Source organism: Chenopodium album, chromosome 6, assembly GCF_948465745.1.
Source record: "Chenopodium album chromosome 6, dcCheAlbu1.1, whole genome shotgun sequence".
Classification (NCBI taxonomy): domain Eukaryota; kingdom Viridiplantae; phylum Streptophyta; class Magnoliopsida; order Caryophyllales; family Amaranthaceae; genus Chenopodium; species Chenopodium album.
Window position 1 is genome coordinate 6428292 of NC_137839.1, and position 17604 is coordinate 6445895.

General features: G+C 34.5%; 1 protein-coding gene across 4 annotated transcripts; it reads right to left on the minus strand.

Annotated features, from left to right (window-relative positions):
- Nucleotides 1–28: 28 nt before the first annotated feature.
- LOC145635754 (formin-like protein 13) lies at nucleotides 29–15281 on the minus strand. 4 transcript variants are annotated; one of them, XM_081687102.1, is made up of 17 exons: nucleotides 14976–15281; nucleotides 13758–14464; nucleotides 12711–12932; nucleotides 11208–12601; nucleotides 10985–11114; nucleotides 9121–9192; nucleotides 8298–8396; nucleotides 8054–8095; nucleotides 7010–7090; nucleotides 6889–6939; nucleotides 6611–6692; nucleotides 5650–5744; nucleotides 3393–3464; nucleotides 3205–3299; nucleotides 2268–2336; nucleotides 2113–2179; nucleotides 29–1183 (listed from the first exon to the last, which is right to left on the minus strand). In XM_081687102.1, exons 1-16 carry the CDS (start codon nucleotides 15049–15051, stop codon nucleotides 2158–2160), a joined length of 3309 nt encoding a protein of 1102 aa, XP_081543228.1. In that variant the 5' UTR covers nucleotides 15052–15281; the 3' UTR covers nucleotides 29–1183; nucleotides 2113–2157. The 4 variants fall into 4 exon arrangements, 2 of the variants coding, with proteins under 2 accessions (XP_081543228.1, XP_081543227.1); XM_081687101.1 differs by having other exon boundaries at nucleotides 263–1183; nucleotides 3205–3321; XR_014113906.1 differs by lacking the exons at nucleotides 29–1183; nucleotides 2113–2179; nucleotides 2268–2336; nucleotides 3205–3299 and having other exon boundaries at nucleotides 3423–3464; nucleotides 6889–6925.
- Between the last annotated feature and the right edge of the window lie 2323 nt (nucleotides 15282–17604).

Consider the following 17604-nt stretch of genomic DNA (forward strand, 5'->3'; position numbering starts at 1 on the left):
TTAATTTCTTTTTTTTTTAACAAATAAAATGCTGACACGTGTTACTGTGGGCCACACTTAATGGAATTTTTTATTGGAAACCGCTAAGTGGTGGTAAAACCTATATTCATGTTTTTTATGAGGTGGTAAAATAATACTTTTTTTTTGGGAAGTGGTAAAACAAATTTTCGTGTTTTTGTGAGGTGGTAAAAAACAAAATTTCCTAGTTTTTTTTGGGGCTAGAGTAATTTTGGAGGTACTCACGCCAAATTATTTTTTTTTTTTTTTTTGGGCACGAGCTTCTAGGTTTCCAAGAGGGGAGGGTTGTTTTGGAGGATAGAGAAGAGAACATGTCTATTTAGGAGAGAGAAAGCACACTTTATGTTTATGAAGTCTAGATGAGGAATAATGTATTAAGTAATTAAACCAATTTCTTACTAAGTGGATCTTGGAACTACCTATAGAAAAATTTATTTTAATTTAATTTTATAATTATTATTTTTGGGCAAAATTTTCAGAGAAGCATTTCCATCCCCAATTATTACTTTCTTATTATTAATATATCTTTAATGACATGAGGTCCCAATAATTTTCTATAAACAAAGAAAAACAAAAATGTAAAGTGTTAAAAAAAAAAAAAAAGTTTCGTTATTCCTATACAGAGCTTCTATAATAAAAGAATATACAGATTTCCTACACCTTAAATTCATTTCATTAATACTCACATATCATTGCCTAACTACGCAAGTAGTGACATTGATATTTTGAGTACTATAATACAGTGAAATAGAAAACACAAAGCAGAGGTCTTTGAAAGCACCATACAACATTGGGTTCTTACCAAGGATTCCAAAAGCTAGAACCGGAGGCGGCAAATGAACAGGTGATAACCTTCTCATGACAAACTCAACCCTATGAGTAGCTGCTGAACCGAGGCTTCGTACTCACCCCCCCTAAAGAAAATACCTTACAATTTTTGCTACAACCACTCACATTGAGTCCTAAACTAAGTTCCTGCAGAGAATTCACTTCAGTCATTTTTTTAATCATTATTGGAAGGGTCAGAATTAATTATTAATTTCCCGTTGAGTCCTAAACTAAGTTTCTACATCTTTCAGTTTTCTTTTCTCAAGTTCGAGTTGCTTGCAGTTCTCCTCATGTGCTCGGTTGAACATTCTTGTGAAATTGAGCAGAGTTGTGACAACTACAATAAAAAATGACAGAAGTGAACCAGATAGATCACTTTACATATATGTCAATATGCAACACAAAGAAAGTTGTATAGTGGCTATGGCCCGTTTGATAGTTAGTAATAATATGATTTTTTAGTCTCAATACCTAGTATCCATGGTAATGTTAGTCCTTCCTTAAATACCTCTTTCTTCACAAAATATCATTACCATTAAAAAGGTGATACTCTGTGTTATGAAGTTTATGAACAAAAACAAATGTTTGGAGAATTGGAGGTAGAGTTTCAATAATACGGTAATGAACATAAGATTCGGATTTCCTAACATAGTTACATATAATTCTATATTCACTCCCAGTAATTATGACCGCTGACCAAATGTGTAGTTAGATGCATGCTCTCCCCCCCCCCCCAAAAAAAAAAAAAAATACACGCACAATCTATATCCATTCCCACTGAATATGACCGCTTGCTAAATGTGTAGTTAGATGCCTGGTAATGAACACAAGATTTCCTAACAAAATTACATACAAATCTAAGCTATATTCATTCCCATTAATTATGACCGCTTACCAAGTGTGTAGTTAGATATATGCCCCCCCCCCCCCCCTCCCTCCCCCAAAAACACACACAAACACAAAAGGCAGGCATGTCACTCTAGCATCATTAATGAACATCCGACTTGTTGGCAGCTTCGTATACAAAAATTATTTCCCCACCGAGAATATAACTATAGAAGTCAAGCCATTATTAAACCATAGGGTTGTAATTTCAATTTGTTCACATTCTTTTAGAAATTATATGAGGAAAATTACAAGATCAAAACTCTACCCATAAACATGAAGCAAATAATTATTTTTATTATCTCTTCAATTATTTTTCCACATTGCTTCCTATTTCTACCGAATAAGGATGCAACTAGATTCATTGGAAGAAGACATTACCTTGCTCAAATGGGCAACAAGCTGGATCTTCCCCAAAGTACACTGTTAAAGTGTCAGCATTTCTACCCTGCATACCATTGACTATGTGAGTCAACAATTTAAGCTTATAGACAGAAACATCAATAATGAAAGAAAGCACAAGGCTGTAGACGTACAACACGAGAGTAAAGTGATGCCAGCGAGCGCACCTCTGCCTCAGCAATATAGAGAAACTCCTTGAGATTCTGAAAATTTAAAAGAAAGTACAATTGAAGGCACCTAAAGTGAAAGGGAGTGACATTATGTGAATCGACACTCTTACCACTAGCCTTATAAAAGTATATCAAGTACAGATTCAATTTTGATTGATTCTATGAGTTATTTTCCAAAATTATTTCCCTCTTTCTGAAAAGTATTCTGATCACAAGTCTGCTGAAAATTATAGGTGAAGCATTTTGTGATCTTCCTAGATAATTCCAAAGGAATTACCCACATTAATATCTTAACCCATAATAGAGACAAAAATTATAATGCTATGGATGATAGGTTCCTATTGTTTGTTCCATATAATTTAGAAAAATTCTAGACGATGACCTCCAGTTTGTGAATTTCCAAAAGAGAAATTTTTTAAAATTACAAACCATCTAGAATTTCCCTATAATTTAAGTGCTCTAAGTTGCAGTTTCAACCAATAAAAGACCCTGTGGTAAAGGGCAATTATCACACTTATAAACCAGTTGAGATTATTTGAATAAAAAAAAAAAACCTACTAACATCATTAATGATATGAATTTGTGTAATAGGCTCTGATGAGAACATTAGAAAGGTCTTTTCTTCCAGACCATTAGTTAAACAAGGTTCAACAAATACACAGCAATAATTGTAGAGAGAGTATCATGGGGTAGTTGACTAGTCACTATTCCACAGTGACATATTAACCATGCACCTTTAATCCGTGGTGTATTAACAAAATTATGTTTTCCTATATTTTGCTAAGCAATAGGAAGAGCGGCATCTGATGATATTAATCAAGAATATCACACTTATGTACAGTATGCTTTTTTTGATACAGCTAAACAATGGGGGATGAATTAAAAACTTTAATTTTACTACCTTCCGAAATGCATCTGAGATGGGCCCATCATTCTCCGACATGGACAATTCCTGCACAACCTTTTCCAGCCCTTTGTTAACTGCTTGCATCTCCTCTGCCAAAAATTTTTGTTGGATCTGATTGGAGGTTTTATTTTATCAGAACCAGTGCAACAACAGATTCTGCCAATGGAAACTGAGAGGTGTACCTTTGTAGCTGGTTCAATGCTAGCAAAATCCTTTGAGAAATCTAGGAGCTCTGGAAGTTTTTCAGAGATCACCTACGAACCATCAGCAAAATAAAGGAAAAATATTGGGCTTAGAAGTACTTAACACAAAACCAAAGGATCTTATAGCAACTAACACATTAACGTCAAGTAAAACACCTGTACACCACAGATGCTACCTCAGTCACATATTACAACAGATCATTCAATCACAACATAAAAACACAATTTTTTTTTAAAAAAAACCTTCATGATGCCATACATAAAGACTGAAATACCCTCTTAATTTTTTTCACTCTTTTCCACGCTCGCCACCACCCAATAACAACTGTCACCAAATTTCCGATCATCAAGAGTCCGACAATCAGGTGGGACCTATTCTGACAGCAACAGTCTGCATACACCTTGGAGGCTGAGGAGGTATCTTCCATGTCGTTGAATGAGTTAAATTGTTTTATTTTACAAAAAATAAGATAGGCAGTTGGTTTTTGCAACTACACCATAGTATAGATGTATCCTGTATGTCTAATGCGCCTATAACAATATACCGTGATAAAAAACATGTAAACAAGGTGCCAGTACAATGGCAAAGGCGCATAACACAGTCACCTATATTATGGCAAATAAATATTAACTCAGAAATCTCATAATTCGTGTTCAAATTTACAAATATTGACAAATCGTTTTAATTGATAAATTGGTGGCAGTGGGCTTCGGTGAATATTGGTCACAAGGTGGTGGCTAATGGGGTGGAGAGAGAGAGAGAAAAGGGGGGGGGGGGGGAGGGGGGGGCTACACTGAAGAGAGAAACAAGGCTAAGAGAGTATAGGAGAGATTGGAATTAAATAAAGGCGTTTTAATCATTTAATATGGCGTCATGATTAAATTCATGGTGGCATTTAGTTACCCCTAAAAACAACAGCCAGGGATAGACTTTAACAAAGCACAAAATATTAAGAACAAACGAAACTTAATATTGCATATGATTAAATTAATTATACATTTTGGTGCATACATAACATTTTATCCATGCAGTACAGACATAAACAAGAAACCAAGTCCTTGAATAAATTTTTATTTGCAAAAACTGCAATCATGCGAGAAACTCTCAAGTACAAATACAAATCAATTCCATGCAGCTTGAGTATAAGCAAAGGGAATGACGACATAGGGCCCCAAGACCCAGAGAAAAAGCGTGTTGGTTTCTAATACTTTAACTTTTCTTGCTATTAGACGTTGGCTGATCACCACTGGGATTATGGGCTCTGGCACTCTGAAATGAACTGAACTAGAAAGGAACCTTGGAAAAATTCAATAAGCTAATTACCCAAATTGAGCACAAAACCTTTCCAGCCCCTGAAATATGAACAAGGAAACATATCCTTAATGGGATAGTCTCTACTATCATACAGGTGTGCTGCATGGCTGTGGCTCATTATGATGAGCAGGCAAGGGGCCTCCTATTCTGAACCAATCTTTATCTACTACGTAATTTTTCTGGGCAAGGACAAATTAAGCTGAAAAAAGCGGAAAAGGACTTTTAGCTTCACTGAAAGGATCGAAATCACATTTGTAGGATTAAACTTTTTCTGTATAAGTTGAAGGTAACTGCCTTAGCATGTACCACCAAAACTAACACTCGAATAAAATATTGGCAGAATTAAATATTTTAGGTTCAGTAGAAAAGGATGTTGTAACTAAGCTGGAGGCACTTTTTAACGAGTGACTTTTTTGAATCAGGGATACCGACTTAGCATTGGGCTTCATTCTTTACCTGGTCTTTGATTGAAGATTAACCAAAGCAAATCCCACTGTTTCAAAGTCTACTCTGTCCACATGGATCTAGGATTCCTAATTATTACATGAATGAAGCCAATGGACTGATAAAGAGATAAGTATTACACCAAGAATGGACAGATGTGACTATGTGAGACTGGCACTAGCTCTTAATATGGGCTTTCTAATATGGCCACATAATAACTTTTTCTATGATCATAAATGAAATCATTTATGGCTCCGTGATAGATTTAGATATATCAAATATTGACTGTAATCTTATTGTTTTTAAAAGGGAACACTGCCAAAGCAAGGAAGAGTACTTGTGGAACTGAAGGAGATATCTTTGTTTTTCTATGCTATCATTTTGTCTTAAACTTTGAGCGTTGCATTTTGTATGTAAGTGATTTTAACAAAATACTTCAGCAAATCATTTCTTATGAAACTAAGCATTTTCCTATACCTTGCAAAGATAGTGCATTAGAGTCATCTTGTTATTACGTGCACGGGTTTCGGTGAGCTTCAGCAGGCTATCAAACCGAAAACCAACAGCAGAACCTAGCATTAAAAAAAAAATTATCAAATCAATGTTTTGAAACTTAATAACTTTGATGTAAATGCCATTTCTAGGTGAAAGACAAGGGCATATGAAACAATTATGTAATACTTGAAATGAAAAACTCTGACCAACATGTCATCACGGCCAAAAGAGACTCCATTTCTATTCATGCACCCAGGAAAAAGTGACACCGTTAATACTTATTCAGATATCCCTCTGAAACCATGCCCATTTATTTTTACATCAATAATTTATGTATTTAACACTAGAAAAATCTCTTGTATACTACTGGCTTCAAGTACTATCTTCTCTGCAAAATTAGAGAATTGGAGATCAAGCATTCAAGAAACAAGCTCTTGCATGAAAACATAATAGCCAACCAATACTTGTGAGCTATTTCTAACAGCCCCAATACACATTCATTATCACAACAGCACCATTGGAAACCAGAAGTCAGGGTCACCACTATTTATGTATTTAATTCATTTTTCCCCATTTTTTCCCCTAATTTTCCCCGAGCCTATCCATATAATACCCAAGATGAAATAAATGTCATGTGACCGACACATGACTTGGTCAACGCCGGAAAAATTTAGTCAACTCTCACTTTCCGACCAAGGGTAGTATCTTACAACATTTAGCTTTTATAAGGTAGTTTATTACAACAATTTTTTTATAAGGTAGTTTCTCGCAAAAAAATTGCTTTAAAAGGTAGTTTCTCACAAAATGTCCTTATAAAAAATCACCAGCGAGGATCTATTCAGGGAAAGGGCATTTCCTTTAAAAAAACCTATATGGTTTGACACTAAAAATTAATTTTGCATCACTTGCATGCATAAATCAATGGGAATCGGATACAACTTACCCCTAGCTGTACCCTGGTTTAATGCATTTCCCAGTGATAGAACTGTTTGCATAATTCGTTTGAGTTTCATCGAACATCTGATCTGGAGAACAAAAATTGTTGCATGACTAAGATAGTGATAAAATAGTGGTGAATTGGTGATACATAGCCATATTTCACAGCATCGGAATAAGGGGCAATATAAAATTAAAGCCAGCCAACAGTCAAGGATTAAAAAAAAAAAAAAATTATAGTGAAAAAGTAAAAAACACAGACTTAATTAATTAGTAATTACTTGCCTGATCTGCAGCAGAATTCACGACGTTGAGGCTCTTCCTAAGATCAGAAGCCTAAATCAGAAAACAGTAATCAAAATTGTGCAGTAAAGATAGTTTTTAAGGCAGGAGTATACACACTTACCTGATTACTAAACTGCATCTTAAATGCGAAAACTCTTAGCTTAGCCTCCACTCTTGGCACTCGCATTAATTCTAATAATAGCTGTCATAAAATGGTAATCATTAAACAACAAAAAGTCAAAAACCTCGCATAAGTCCTGTTCAGAGGAGGTCTTGGTGATCCAGAATCTCCAGCTATATGCAACCTCACCCACTAAATAGACAAAAGTTATTTGAGAAAGACCCTTACAATTACCTCTTTGAAGGAAACTGCAATAGATGAAATTCTGGAGGCAATAAGGCTCTCGTTTCAAACATTTTTTTACTCGGACAGAGGCTATAAAGATACGTGTCATAATAAGTGTCACAAGGAGTATAATACTAATATATTTTAGATAAGACAACAAGATATAAACCCTGATCGTGATATTATGATCTAGTTTATAGATAGAGAATATAAGTAGTATCTAGCTTATACGGAGTTTGCATATATGGATACCAGCTACTCTGTAATTGCTTTTTTCTTGTAAGTTGACTTATTCATGTAGCCTAACAGCCAACATCTTGATAGGTAAACACATGGCTTAACAGCTTCTGCTTTCTTGATAGCTTTTGCTTGCTTCACCAAAGGTTGTCTAATGAGCACATAAACAACTAAAACTTAAATCAGGCTTTATAACCATGTGATGAGTTATTTAGTTCGGCACAGATCACATATTGGTCTGTTTTCTTGTGATCGGTTTTCTGGTTATTCAAGTTGGGTCAGTTTTATACTTACAAGTTGGGTAAACAAGCCAAATGAACCAACCAATATAAAAAATACCAACATAAAATTTTTGGTGGGAAGACTGGGAAGTTAATCATATGAATCATGAAGACTAGATTATTTATCATCAGGATAAATAAACATAGTCCAAATCTCTTAACAAATAAACACAAAAAAAAAATTGAATTTAGACATCAATACGATAAAACCACTATATGCAACCCATGAATAATTGCCGGCTTTTGAATTAGTTGGGCTCCAACAACAAAGAGAAATAGCCTTAAAAGGAAACTTGCATACCTGTTCACACTTCCCAAGCTTATCAACCTGTCCTTTGTATCCCTTTGTACATTAGCCAAAATAAATCTTGTTAGCATTTCATGATATTTGATATAAATTAGAGGTGAAAGTTACAAATAAAAAAAAAAAGATGACCTGATATATCCCATTGAAGTTATTAATCCTTGTGAGACCATAATACAAAAACACACACAATTTTTAAACTTTTCATTACAGATGTTTGATAAGAGTGCAAAAGACGGACCTTAAGTAGCTCCATATCCTCTTTGGTCGGGCAAAACTTTATGAGGTTCTCAACTTGATCAATGTCCAAAGAAGAATCTTCTAGAGAAAGGATATAAGCCTATAAGGTCAAACATATTTTATGTGAAATTGCACCATACATAAAATCCTATGTTAGATACAGAGCATCCATATGAACCAGAAACCAAGAAAGTTCAACAACATTATCAGGTAGATGATATTAAACAAAAAATGAAAATAATGCACCATTAAAAAAATTCTTTGTTTTTTGTTTACGATTAAAAGAAATCATTAATAATAAGCCATAGTGCATCTACAAAGATTATCAAGATCTATAAAACACAAAAGATTTAGAGAATTAACAAAACTTTTATGATCAAAAGAATTTTAAGCATATTCGAACACAGCTCCAGCTTCACTACTTCAAGCTCAACCCTCAATGTATCTCCAAAAACTTGAAACATACTTTAAGTGAATTTGACCATTTTAAAATACTATGAATCAAAATTAGGTATTTAATATTAAAACAATAATAATATAAAAAGATAATTTTCTTGGTACAAAAGATCAGTTTCTCCTTCCCAATGCAAAATTTATAAATAGGGTTATTATGTAACTTCTTTTCAGGATTCAGAGTTAGGAACAAATTGAATTGAATAATGCAAATTATGTAATAAATCAAATCGACTCGAATATTTTCTAGGGCAGGCTTTCTTAAGTAATGCAAGAGACATCGTATGCATACAAGATGACAATTGGACATATTTGGTAGGGGTTCAACACACCAACTGTATTAGTTGAACATTTGAAATATATCAGCATACCGTCAGTTCTTTTAATGGAACTTTGACTTTTGAGAGCATGATCTCACAATTATAAGCTCGCCGATGATCAACCTGTAAGAGACAATCAAATATAAGTACAGGTAGTGACAATCAAGGAAGGAAAAGGTAGCTTCCTATCGAACAAGTATACATGAAATTGTAATTTGTAAATATCTGAAAACAATGAAAGAGTAAGCCATAAAAAAGAACAGAAACTAAAAAAAAAAAAAAAAAAAAAAAAAAGATATTTTGAAAAAAAAAAAACGAAAAGAAAAGCCAACTAAAAGGTGTAAAAACATGTCCCATCCATAAACATGATGGCTCTTGCAATCGACCCCCTCTCTTGGGGATAAGGCTGGTGAAAAAGAGGGAAACACTATAGTGAACATTTAGTGTCGATATATCATAGATAAATTGTATGTGAATTATGTAAACATCTAAAAAGTGTGAACCCAAAATTGGGACATGCATTGTACAGCTAATGCTGAAAATCACAAAGATCTACAGCAGTCAAAGCTTGAAAGAATGCTTTACAATGAATAATCATCAAACAATCAAAGTATACCACGCATGAAAATGAAACAATGAATCCATGAATCAAAAAGCATATCACAGAGGAGGGAAGATAATTAGATGAGTGAAAGAAAACAGCTTATTTCCTATCAGATATAAAGAAGACCATCCTTCTAATGGTCACTTGACTTACCTTACTTTGACAAAATTATCGACAACCATTACAATTACTCAGAATCAATATAATTGAATAATAGGTTCAGAAGCAAACCTACTCCTACTAACTCAAAGGCTACGCAAATAAAAAATAACTAAATAAAAAATAAAATAAAATAAAAAATAAAAACCAGTTCTGTTATAGTAGTGAATAGGGGTTAAACAGATTTCTTGGAGTTGCTAGTCATGTACCAACACTTCAGCTACAATGGACAGGTTCTTGATCTTCTTTGAAGCTTAGACAAAACACCAAACCAAGAAAGAGCTTCCCAAGTGTTCCTTGTCTTTCGTTTCCTTTTCCCCTGCTGACAGATATTTTCTGCCAGTATTTTTCAATTCTTTTTTGGGTAGAGAATAATGTTTCTTACTAAGTAACCAATTACCTAACTATTCTTTGTCTCTGCCAGCAGAACTATTTGGCTGTTGCGGGAAACTTTGAAGTTAATCCAGCATAGTTACACCAAACTAGAAGATGGAGAAAAAAACTGATTCAGTTTAACCAAGATCATTAAGGCTTTGTTTACTTCACCTAAAATAAGGTATTCTAGTTTGAAATTTCTAAAGTCTAGTTTAGTTGATCTGATTTTTTGGTTTGATATGGTCTAATCTAATTTTCTAATTTGACTAAACTTTGACCTTATATATACGTGTACGTCAATGTATAAGAAAATCATTACTCCATCAAGTAGGATCTTGGTAAATTCGCCACCTTAAATATGTATTTTTCAATTACCTAATTTTCATAATTGTTATAAATATGAAATTAGATATTAGATATATGTGGCAATAAACAAACAAAGATAAGATGAAGAGATTAAAGCCTAAGAATCTCCCATTATTCACACCAATATGCATTCTCATATATCCATTACCAGACACATCAATTCAACAATAACAAAGTATTTCTCCCAAATTGGTCTAAAGTGTTCTAACCTGAATTGTCGTAAGGAACCTTTCACAAAAAATGAAACAATGAAAATAGAGGGATGAATTGAAGGAACTAAACAAAGAAAAAATGAAAAAGTGAAAGAAATGTAGAGAAAAAATTAGGGAGGGGACACATCCATTCAATTGAAAAATCATGTCTAGCACAAGTACCTTGTTAACCAAAAACATGAACAGTTTAAACTCTAACCAGTTGCACTATATTAGATTTGGGAGCTCCAAGACCACACTTAGACGTTCCAATGGTAGTTCCTTGAGCTGAATTTGGTACTGAAGCAGAGAAGAGATTCTCCAGTTCTGACATGTCAATTTCTGGAGCACTAAAATGATAAAAACATAAAATGGCAATTGTGAGATATGATATATTTCAGAAACTACAGGCCCTACACCACATTCCTTTCCAAGCAACATACATTGAGGTCTCTCCAGACTTTTGAGTTTCCGACCAAAGACTTCCTTGCACTGCTTTAGTCAGCTTCAACCAGTGCAATGGCTTTAATTTACTGGTTTGGGAATTTTTTGGTACCAAAGAACATGAAATACTCCGTCCCTTCATATTTAAAGGCACTGTTGGATCTGGAATAGTACCCAACTTTGAAGCTCCATTATTTAGACCAACGGGAAGTGGAGGCGCACAAGGAACAGATGGAGAAACTTGTGGTTGCTGGGATTGAAGTCCAAGACCACGAGGAGGAGGAGGTGGAGGTGACGGGGGTGCCGGAAATGACCTTGAAGAGCCCGACTTCTGAGGTGGAAGTGGGGCTGGGGGAGGTACAGATTTTCCAATGTTCTCCTTCAAAGAAGATGCGGGAGGAAGTGGGGGAGGGGAAGGTCTAGACTTTGCTGCACTGTTTTTATATGGTGATGCAAGAGACTGGGATGGCAGAGGTCCAATTTCTTCCAGCTTATCAGAAGTTTTGGGAAGAACATCTGGTAGAGGTGGTAAGTAAACATCAGCATCATTGGTTGACTTTTCATCTAAAGAAAGTGTTGGAGGACATAGTGGCACAACAGCAGCAGCAGCAGCAGCAAGAGGAGGAGGAGGAGGAGGAGGTGGTGGACTAGAAAGTGTTGGCGAAGAAGGAGATTTAAGGGTTGTTTCTAGTCTTGAAGGATTCACATGTGATCTTGGAGGGGATGGAAGTGACGACGTTGCCATTTCAAAACATGGATCCTTTCTTAGAGGATTTTCTGAAGGAGATGAGAATTCTGATAGACATCCGGCCATAACGCTAGAATCTTCATGTGAAGGATCAACAGATGGATGTTTGAGAGTTGTAGGAGGTGGAAGAGGCCCACTCCTTAATGTCGGAATCTTGCTTCCTGAAGCAGTAAGCGGTGACTTAGTAATTGCTGATGATTGTGATGCGACTGAAAGCATTCTTGTTTCTGGGCAGACAGCAGTTTGAGCAATTTCCCTAGGTTGATATTGAAGCAACTGGGCCAGATTGCAATCCTTCGATACTTTTTGACAAAGCAAAACCTGATCATCCTTGTCCTCAGATTTACAAAGAATGTAATATTTCTTCTCTTCCTTTGGCTTCTGATGGCTTGATCTACACATTGGACTGATATTCACAGCATCTGGAGCAGTAGCGAAGTCAAAGTGTTCGGATGTACTGTGTGGTGGTGGAACTTTTTGTATCACACTTTGAGCAGCATCAGCACTCCATTCTAGCCAATCAACATGACTAAAAAACTCCTGAACTTTAGCAAATGCTTCCATTGGAAGGCCCTCATTTTCCTCAAAGCAAGACAAATTTGCAGCAACAATAGAAGCAGAGGCATCCATGTCTGAAAACAGAACCTAATTACAGTAGGGATAGAAGGGAAAATCTTCTCATTAGGCAGATTGAAAATCCATCAGCTTATACCAAGCAGATAAATAATTAAACAATTGTCACTAACAGACAAACCTCTGCACTAAAATCTTTCGGAAACTTATCCTTAGTGTCCCACGGTGTATCAATTTCATCTCGATTAAGCATTAAAATGTTGGACCTTATAAAAGCTGTGTTGAACATAATACGGAACATCATGTCTTCATGCTCCATATCCTTATAGAGGCTTGTACACTCGAGAACAACATCACCTTGGATATTACAGTTTAGATCAATTTTAACAATCATTGATTCAGCCTACACCAATTAGAAACAATTCAAAAAGCATTAATATTGGCATGCCATTAATACTGCAAGGTGTATAGGATATCACCTTTATGAAGTTATGATCTTGTGAACCACTTTTGTACCGTTTATATAGTTAATTACATAAGGCTTACAGTGGCATAGAGTGAAGAGGGTGGGGGGGGGGGGGGGGGGGGGGGGGGGCAAAAGTGATGTACGAAGGCAAATTGTTATTGATCTCAGTAAAAATAAAATGCAAATAGAAGGCTAAAGAAAATATCAAATGTACTGATTGCTTATCAACAGAATTAAATGTCAAGACAAAACAATTTTGCAAGGTGGAACAATGACACCAAGGATATTATTACTAGGCAAACAACAGAAATCTGGAGTCCTGGACTTAAAGACTTAGCAGGAAACAACAGAAAGACAAGGACAATAAGAAGTCAAGGTTAAGGGCCAAGTTCAACAGCTACATGAGCCTACATCGAAAACGGAGGATGGCTATAATATAGGAAGGATAAGCACTTATTCGGCTTAAAACAACCACTACATGTATTCCAATTCAAAAAAAAAAAAAAAAAAAAAAAAGCAAAGGGTGGCAGAGGGGGAGGGGGGGAGCACACAGAAATACAAAGCATACGAGATGATGAACATGTAATGATGAAATGAGTGAAGCCACAAAAACAAAGATCATACTTGAAATGTAAGGGAGAAAAGAATGAAATGCTAATGTATTAGTATCAAATCAAAAAGTTGCAAAGGAAGTATTATCCAGAAGACTAGTAATTACAGCATGAATAAGGTTGTGTCTTACATTTATTGGCAGAAAATCACCTGCTTATATGTACGGGTAGCTTTGCACTGTTCTCGAGTTGAGAACAATAATTTTGGACTTCTATCCTCACCACCAAGAGGATCTTGTCCATAAATCCGAAATAAAGGATGACAACCCCCCTCTCCATCGAAATCAGGTATACGTCTGAAAATTATACAATCCAAAGTCAATGCCCTATCCAAAGGAGGCCACTGTAAAGCAACATTTCTCCTTGATATATATTGAAGGTATCGAAGCTGCGATGGGATGGGATTTAAAGGTGACAACAATGGCAAAAGCTCGCGAGGAGCTTGCTTATAAACCATATCCAAGGTTCTCTGCTCCCCGGTGTATTGTTTCCTATAAATCAAAAGTGCAGCAAGCATAAAAGCGAGGACCGGCCAACCACCTCTTTCACAATGCAACAACAATACATTATGTGGCCCCAAAGCAAGCCAACTTTCAGTTGAACGCAAAAAGTGGTGGATCAACTCCATTGAAAGGATAGGACAACCCTCATAATGCCTTGGATAATCCATTATGGTCATATCATATTCCGACATAATCTTTGATATCGCGGTCGAGGTCTCCACCTCTGCCTTCTGGAAATTAAAAACCAGCAATGCAGCATCTGGAAATTGTGCCTGTAGCTCACTCACTATGCCTGCTAAGTAACCTTTATACCTCTTCTCTTCCCATGAGTCGGTAGTAAAACAACAATCAAACACTGTAAAAATAAATTAAAATTAACAAAAATATAAATAAGTACGGAGTACATGATTAATATAAAAATTAAAAAATCCATTGACCTCCCTAATCTTTGGTAACAATAAAACATATACACTAAAAAGAGCAATTCTCTAAAAAATAAAAAAATAAATAAAAACTAAATTATAAATTATAAATTAAATTGATACCATATTTGACTTCAGATGCTCGATTAAATTTTATTTTTTTTAAATGATATGCAAAACAAAAATTCAGTTGTTTGCTAATCATCTTCAATCAAGCAATGCTTCATAATTATAATTATTTAGAAAAAAAAAAATACAGGCAACGAGAAATAGATTTCAGTATAATTTAACTTAAAAAGCTAATAATAGAAGGATGAAGCATTATCAGTAAACTAAGAACAACAAACATAATGATGCCAATTCGAGTAAAATTGTAAATAAAACTAAAAATACAGTAAGAAAGAGAAAAACGAAGAGCGAAAATGGAAGGCAATTACTCCGTACCATACAGTCTATGAGATATCTCCAGGAGTCCGTCAATTGGCTTGCGATAGTGGAAGAGTTTGCGGAGAAGCGACATTTAATTCAATTCAATTGTTTCAACAAATCATATTCAATGGCTTTTCAACCAAAATTAGACTTAAGTTTCAGAATGAGAATACCCAAATTTGAGGTGCAATTCCAAATTCTTCGTCAAAAACCAAAAAGGGCCTTAGGGGACGACGGGACGTGGAAGTCCCGAGCGCAGGACACCACGGCATGCGATCTGCTGGCAGATTCAGTCTCGGACCCTTTTTTTAATTTTTTTTTTTTTTTTGCCACAATCGTAAATAAATGGGGGTTAAAATGTAAAATGTTATAAAATAATACATATAGCCGGATTTTCGTCGTTGACCTAATTTTTCGGCATTGACTCACCTAACGACCCTTTTGAGTTGATTTCGCGGGTATTAAAAAAGTTAAATAAAAAGAAGTAAAAGTGTATTGGAAAGTTAAATTTACATGAGACTTGTAAGAAAGTATAGAGATAAAGTGTTAAAAGTACGTGAAAAAACAAAATTTTATTTGGAAAAGCTAATTTTGCACAAATATTATTGTAAATTGATGAGTATTTTAATGCAAATAGGTCGATCAATTTGGGACTAAAATTAGGCCAAATGGGTCGAACTTTCGGCGACAGAGGGAGTATTATTGATACGAATAAAAAAAATATTTCAAAACACGAGTTTGCGATAATAATTAAGAAATACACGATATGGGTTAACACAAGTTTGCAATGAACAAATTGACCGATGTGTATGTGAGCATAGTTTAAACACATGAACCTTTTTTTCACACCTACAATGTCTACAACCGAATCAACAAAATGTCCATATTAGTTTCTCTTTTTACTCAATTCGGGTTTACTGTATTCAGTGTATCAATCCTCAAAATACCAATTATTACATTCAATAATTTCAAACACATTAACTTATTTAAAATTATTAATACGAGAGTAAATAGTATCCCATTGAAAGACTAATTACCATTTATAGTGTATTATGTAAAAACACTGAATTATTTGAGTCAATGAACTAGCTGAATTATTAGAAATTCAATGTTTCTGAAAATCACATTCCTTTTTGTGGTTGTATTATTTGCTAAGATATATATGTGGAGTACATGTATATCTTAGCAATTCACAAAAAATAGTAGCACATACATAAATTTCCAAAGAAAAAATGTCATTCAAATTATCATTTGTCATTTCGTTTATCACCACAAATCTAATTTCATTGTCTTTTGCTACTCCTGGAACTGCCACTTTTTACACAACATATACTCGTAAGTTTAACATACATACTCCTAACATTTCATCAATTTTTTTGTTTGATTGTTTCATCTATAAATTGTAAAAAATGTCAGGAAAAATTATTATATTTCCTTAATAAAATTTCGAGCAGTGATGGTTTAATTCGTGATTAATTTCTTTATGTACACTATTACTATGAATGAGAATTGAGAAGGTAACACAAGAAGTAATGATCCTTAAATTATATAATTATATAATTATATATATATATATACACACACGAGTTAAATTGTAAAACAATGTAATTTTAACTTTATTAGTAGGGGTGGAACAATTTAAGTATCTACTTTGTATTTAAAAATCAAGGAAGTAACCCTACTAAATAAAACGTACATGCTATAGAGATTAAAAACAAATTGTTATGTATCCAATTTATTTGTATCTTAAGTACTTCGTATTTCAATTTTCAAGCGTGATAGATAAGCTAGTACTACGTATACTTTAACTAATTTTTTTTTTTTTTTATTTGTATGGGCGTGTTGCACAATATATATATGTAGCATCTGCATGCTATGGAGGTACGCCGGAAGGGACTATGATAGCTGCTGCCGGTGATGAATTGTGGGACGGTGGTAAAATTTGTGGGAAATCGTTTACGGTTACATGCACGGGTCCAACGAATCCATATCCACATCCGTGCAAGGATGGGACGAGTGTTAGTGTCAAAATTGTGGATCAATGTCCTAATTGTGGTGGCACTCTTGATCTTTCTAAAGAAGCCTTTTCGACTATTGCTGATCCTGTTGCTGGGGTGATTAAAATTGATTATCAACAGTAAGTTGATAAATTAAATTGATTTCTTAATTACTCTCTTCATTCATAAATTGTTGACTATTGTTTTGAAAAATTGAGCAAAATGTTTTTATTAATTGCATCGTTGCCCTAATAGTATTATTTAATTTAATTTTTACAGGATTTGAAGTTTGTGACGGTTATATGACGATGATATACAGTGCCAATAATCCACAAAGGCATGATTTATTTGGAATGTTGTTTCACTGTTTGTCATATTTTCGTTTACATAATTGTCAAGGAGACATTTTATAATTTATTAATAATAAAATTCAAGTAATTGATGTTATCCCTTTTTAAGTAATATGAAGTACATTAATAAGTGAAAATATATTGGCTGAGGCATCGTTTAGGCCTAACTTAATTGAATAAGCAAAAGAATGCAAGTATTTTTCTTTGAAATATACATTGGCAATTTGGCATACATACCCTTCTATAAAAGGGGCCTACCCAGCTACCCTAATTACTTCAAATACACATGGTAAATAT

Coding starts and splice junctions, on each gene's coding strand:
- LOC145635754 (XM_081687101.1), bottom strand. CDS start 15,051: ATGTCGCTTCTCCGCAAACTCTTCCACTATCGCAAGCCAATTGACGGA. Junction 9,193..10,984: donor AATCTAATATAGTGCAACTG/GTTAGAGTTTAA, acceptor TGTCTCTTACAG/GTTGATCATCGGCGAGCTTA. Junction 6,940..7,009: donor AGATGCAGTTTAGTAATCAG/GTAAGTGTGTAT, acceptor TTTCTGATTTAG/GCTTCTGATCTTAGGAAGAG.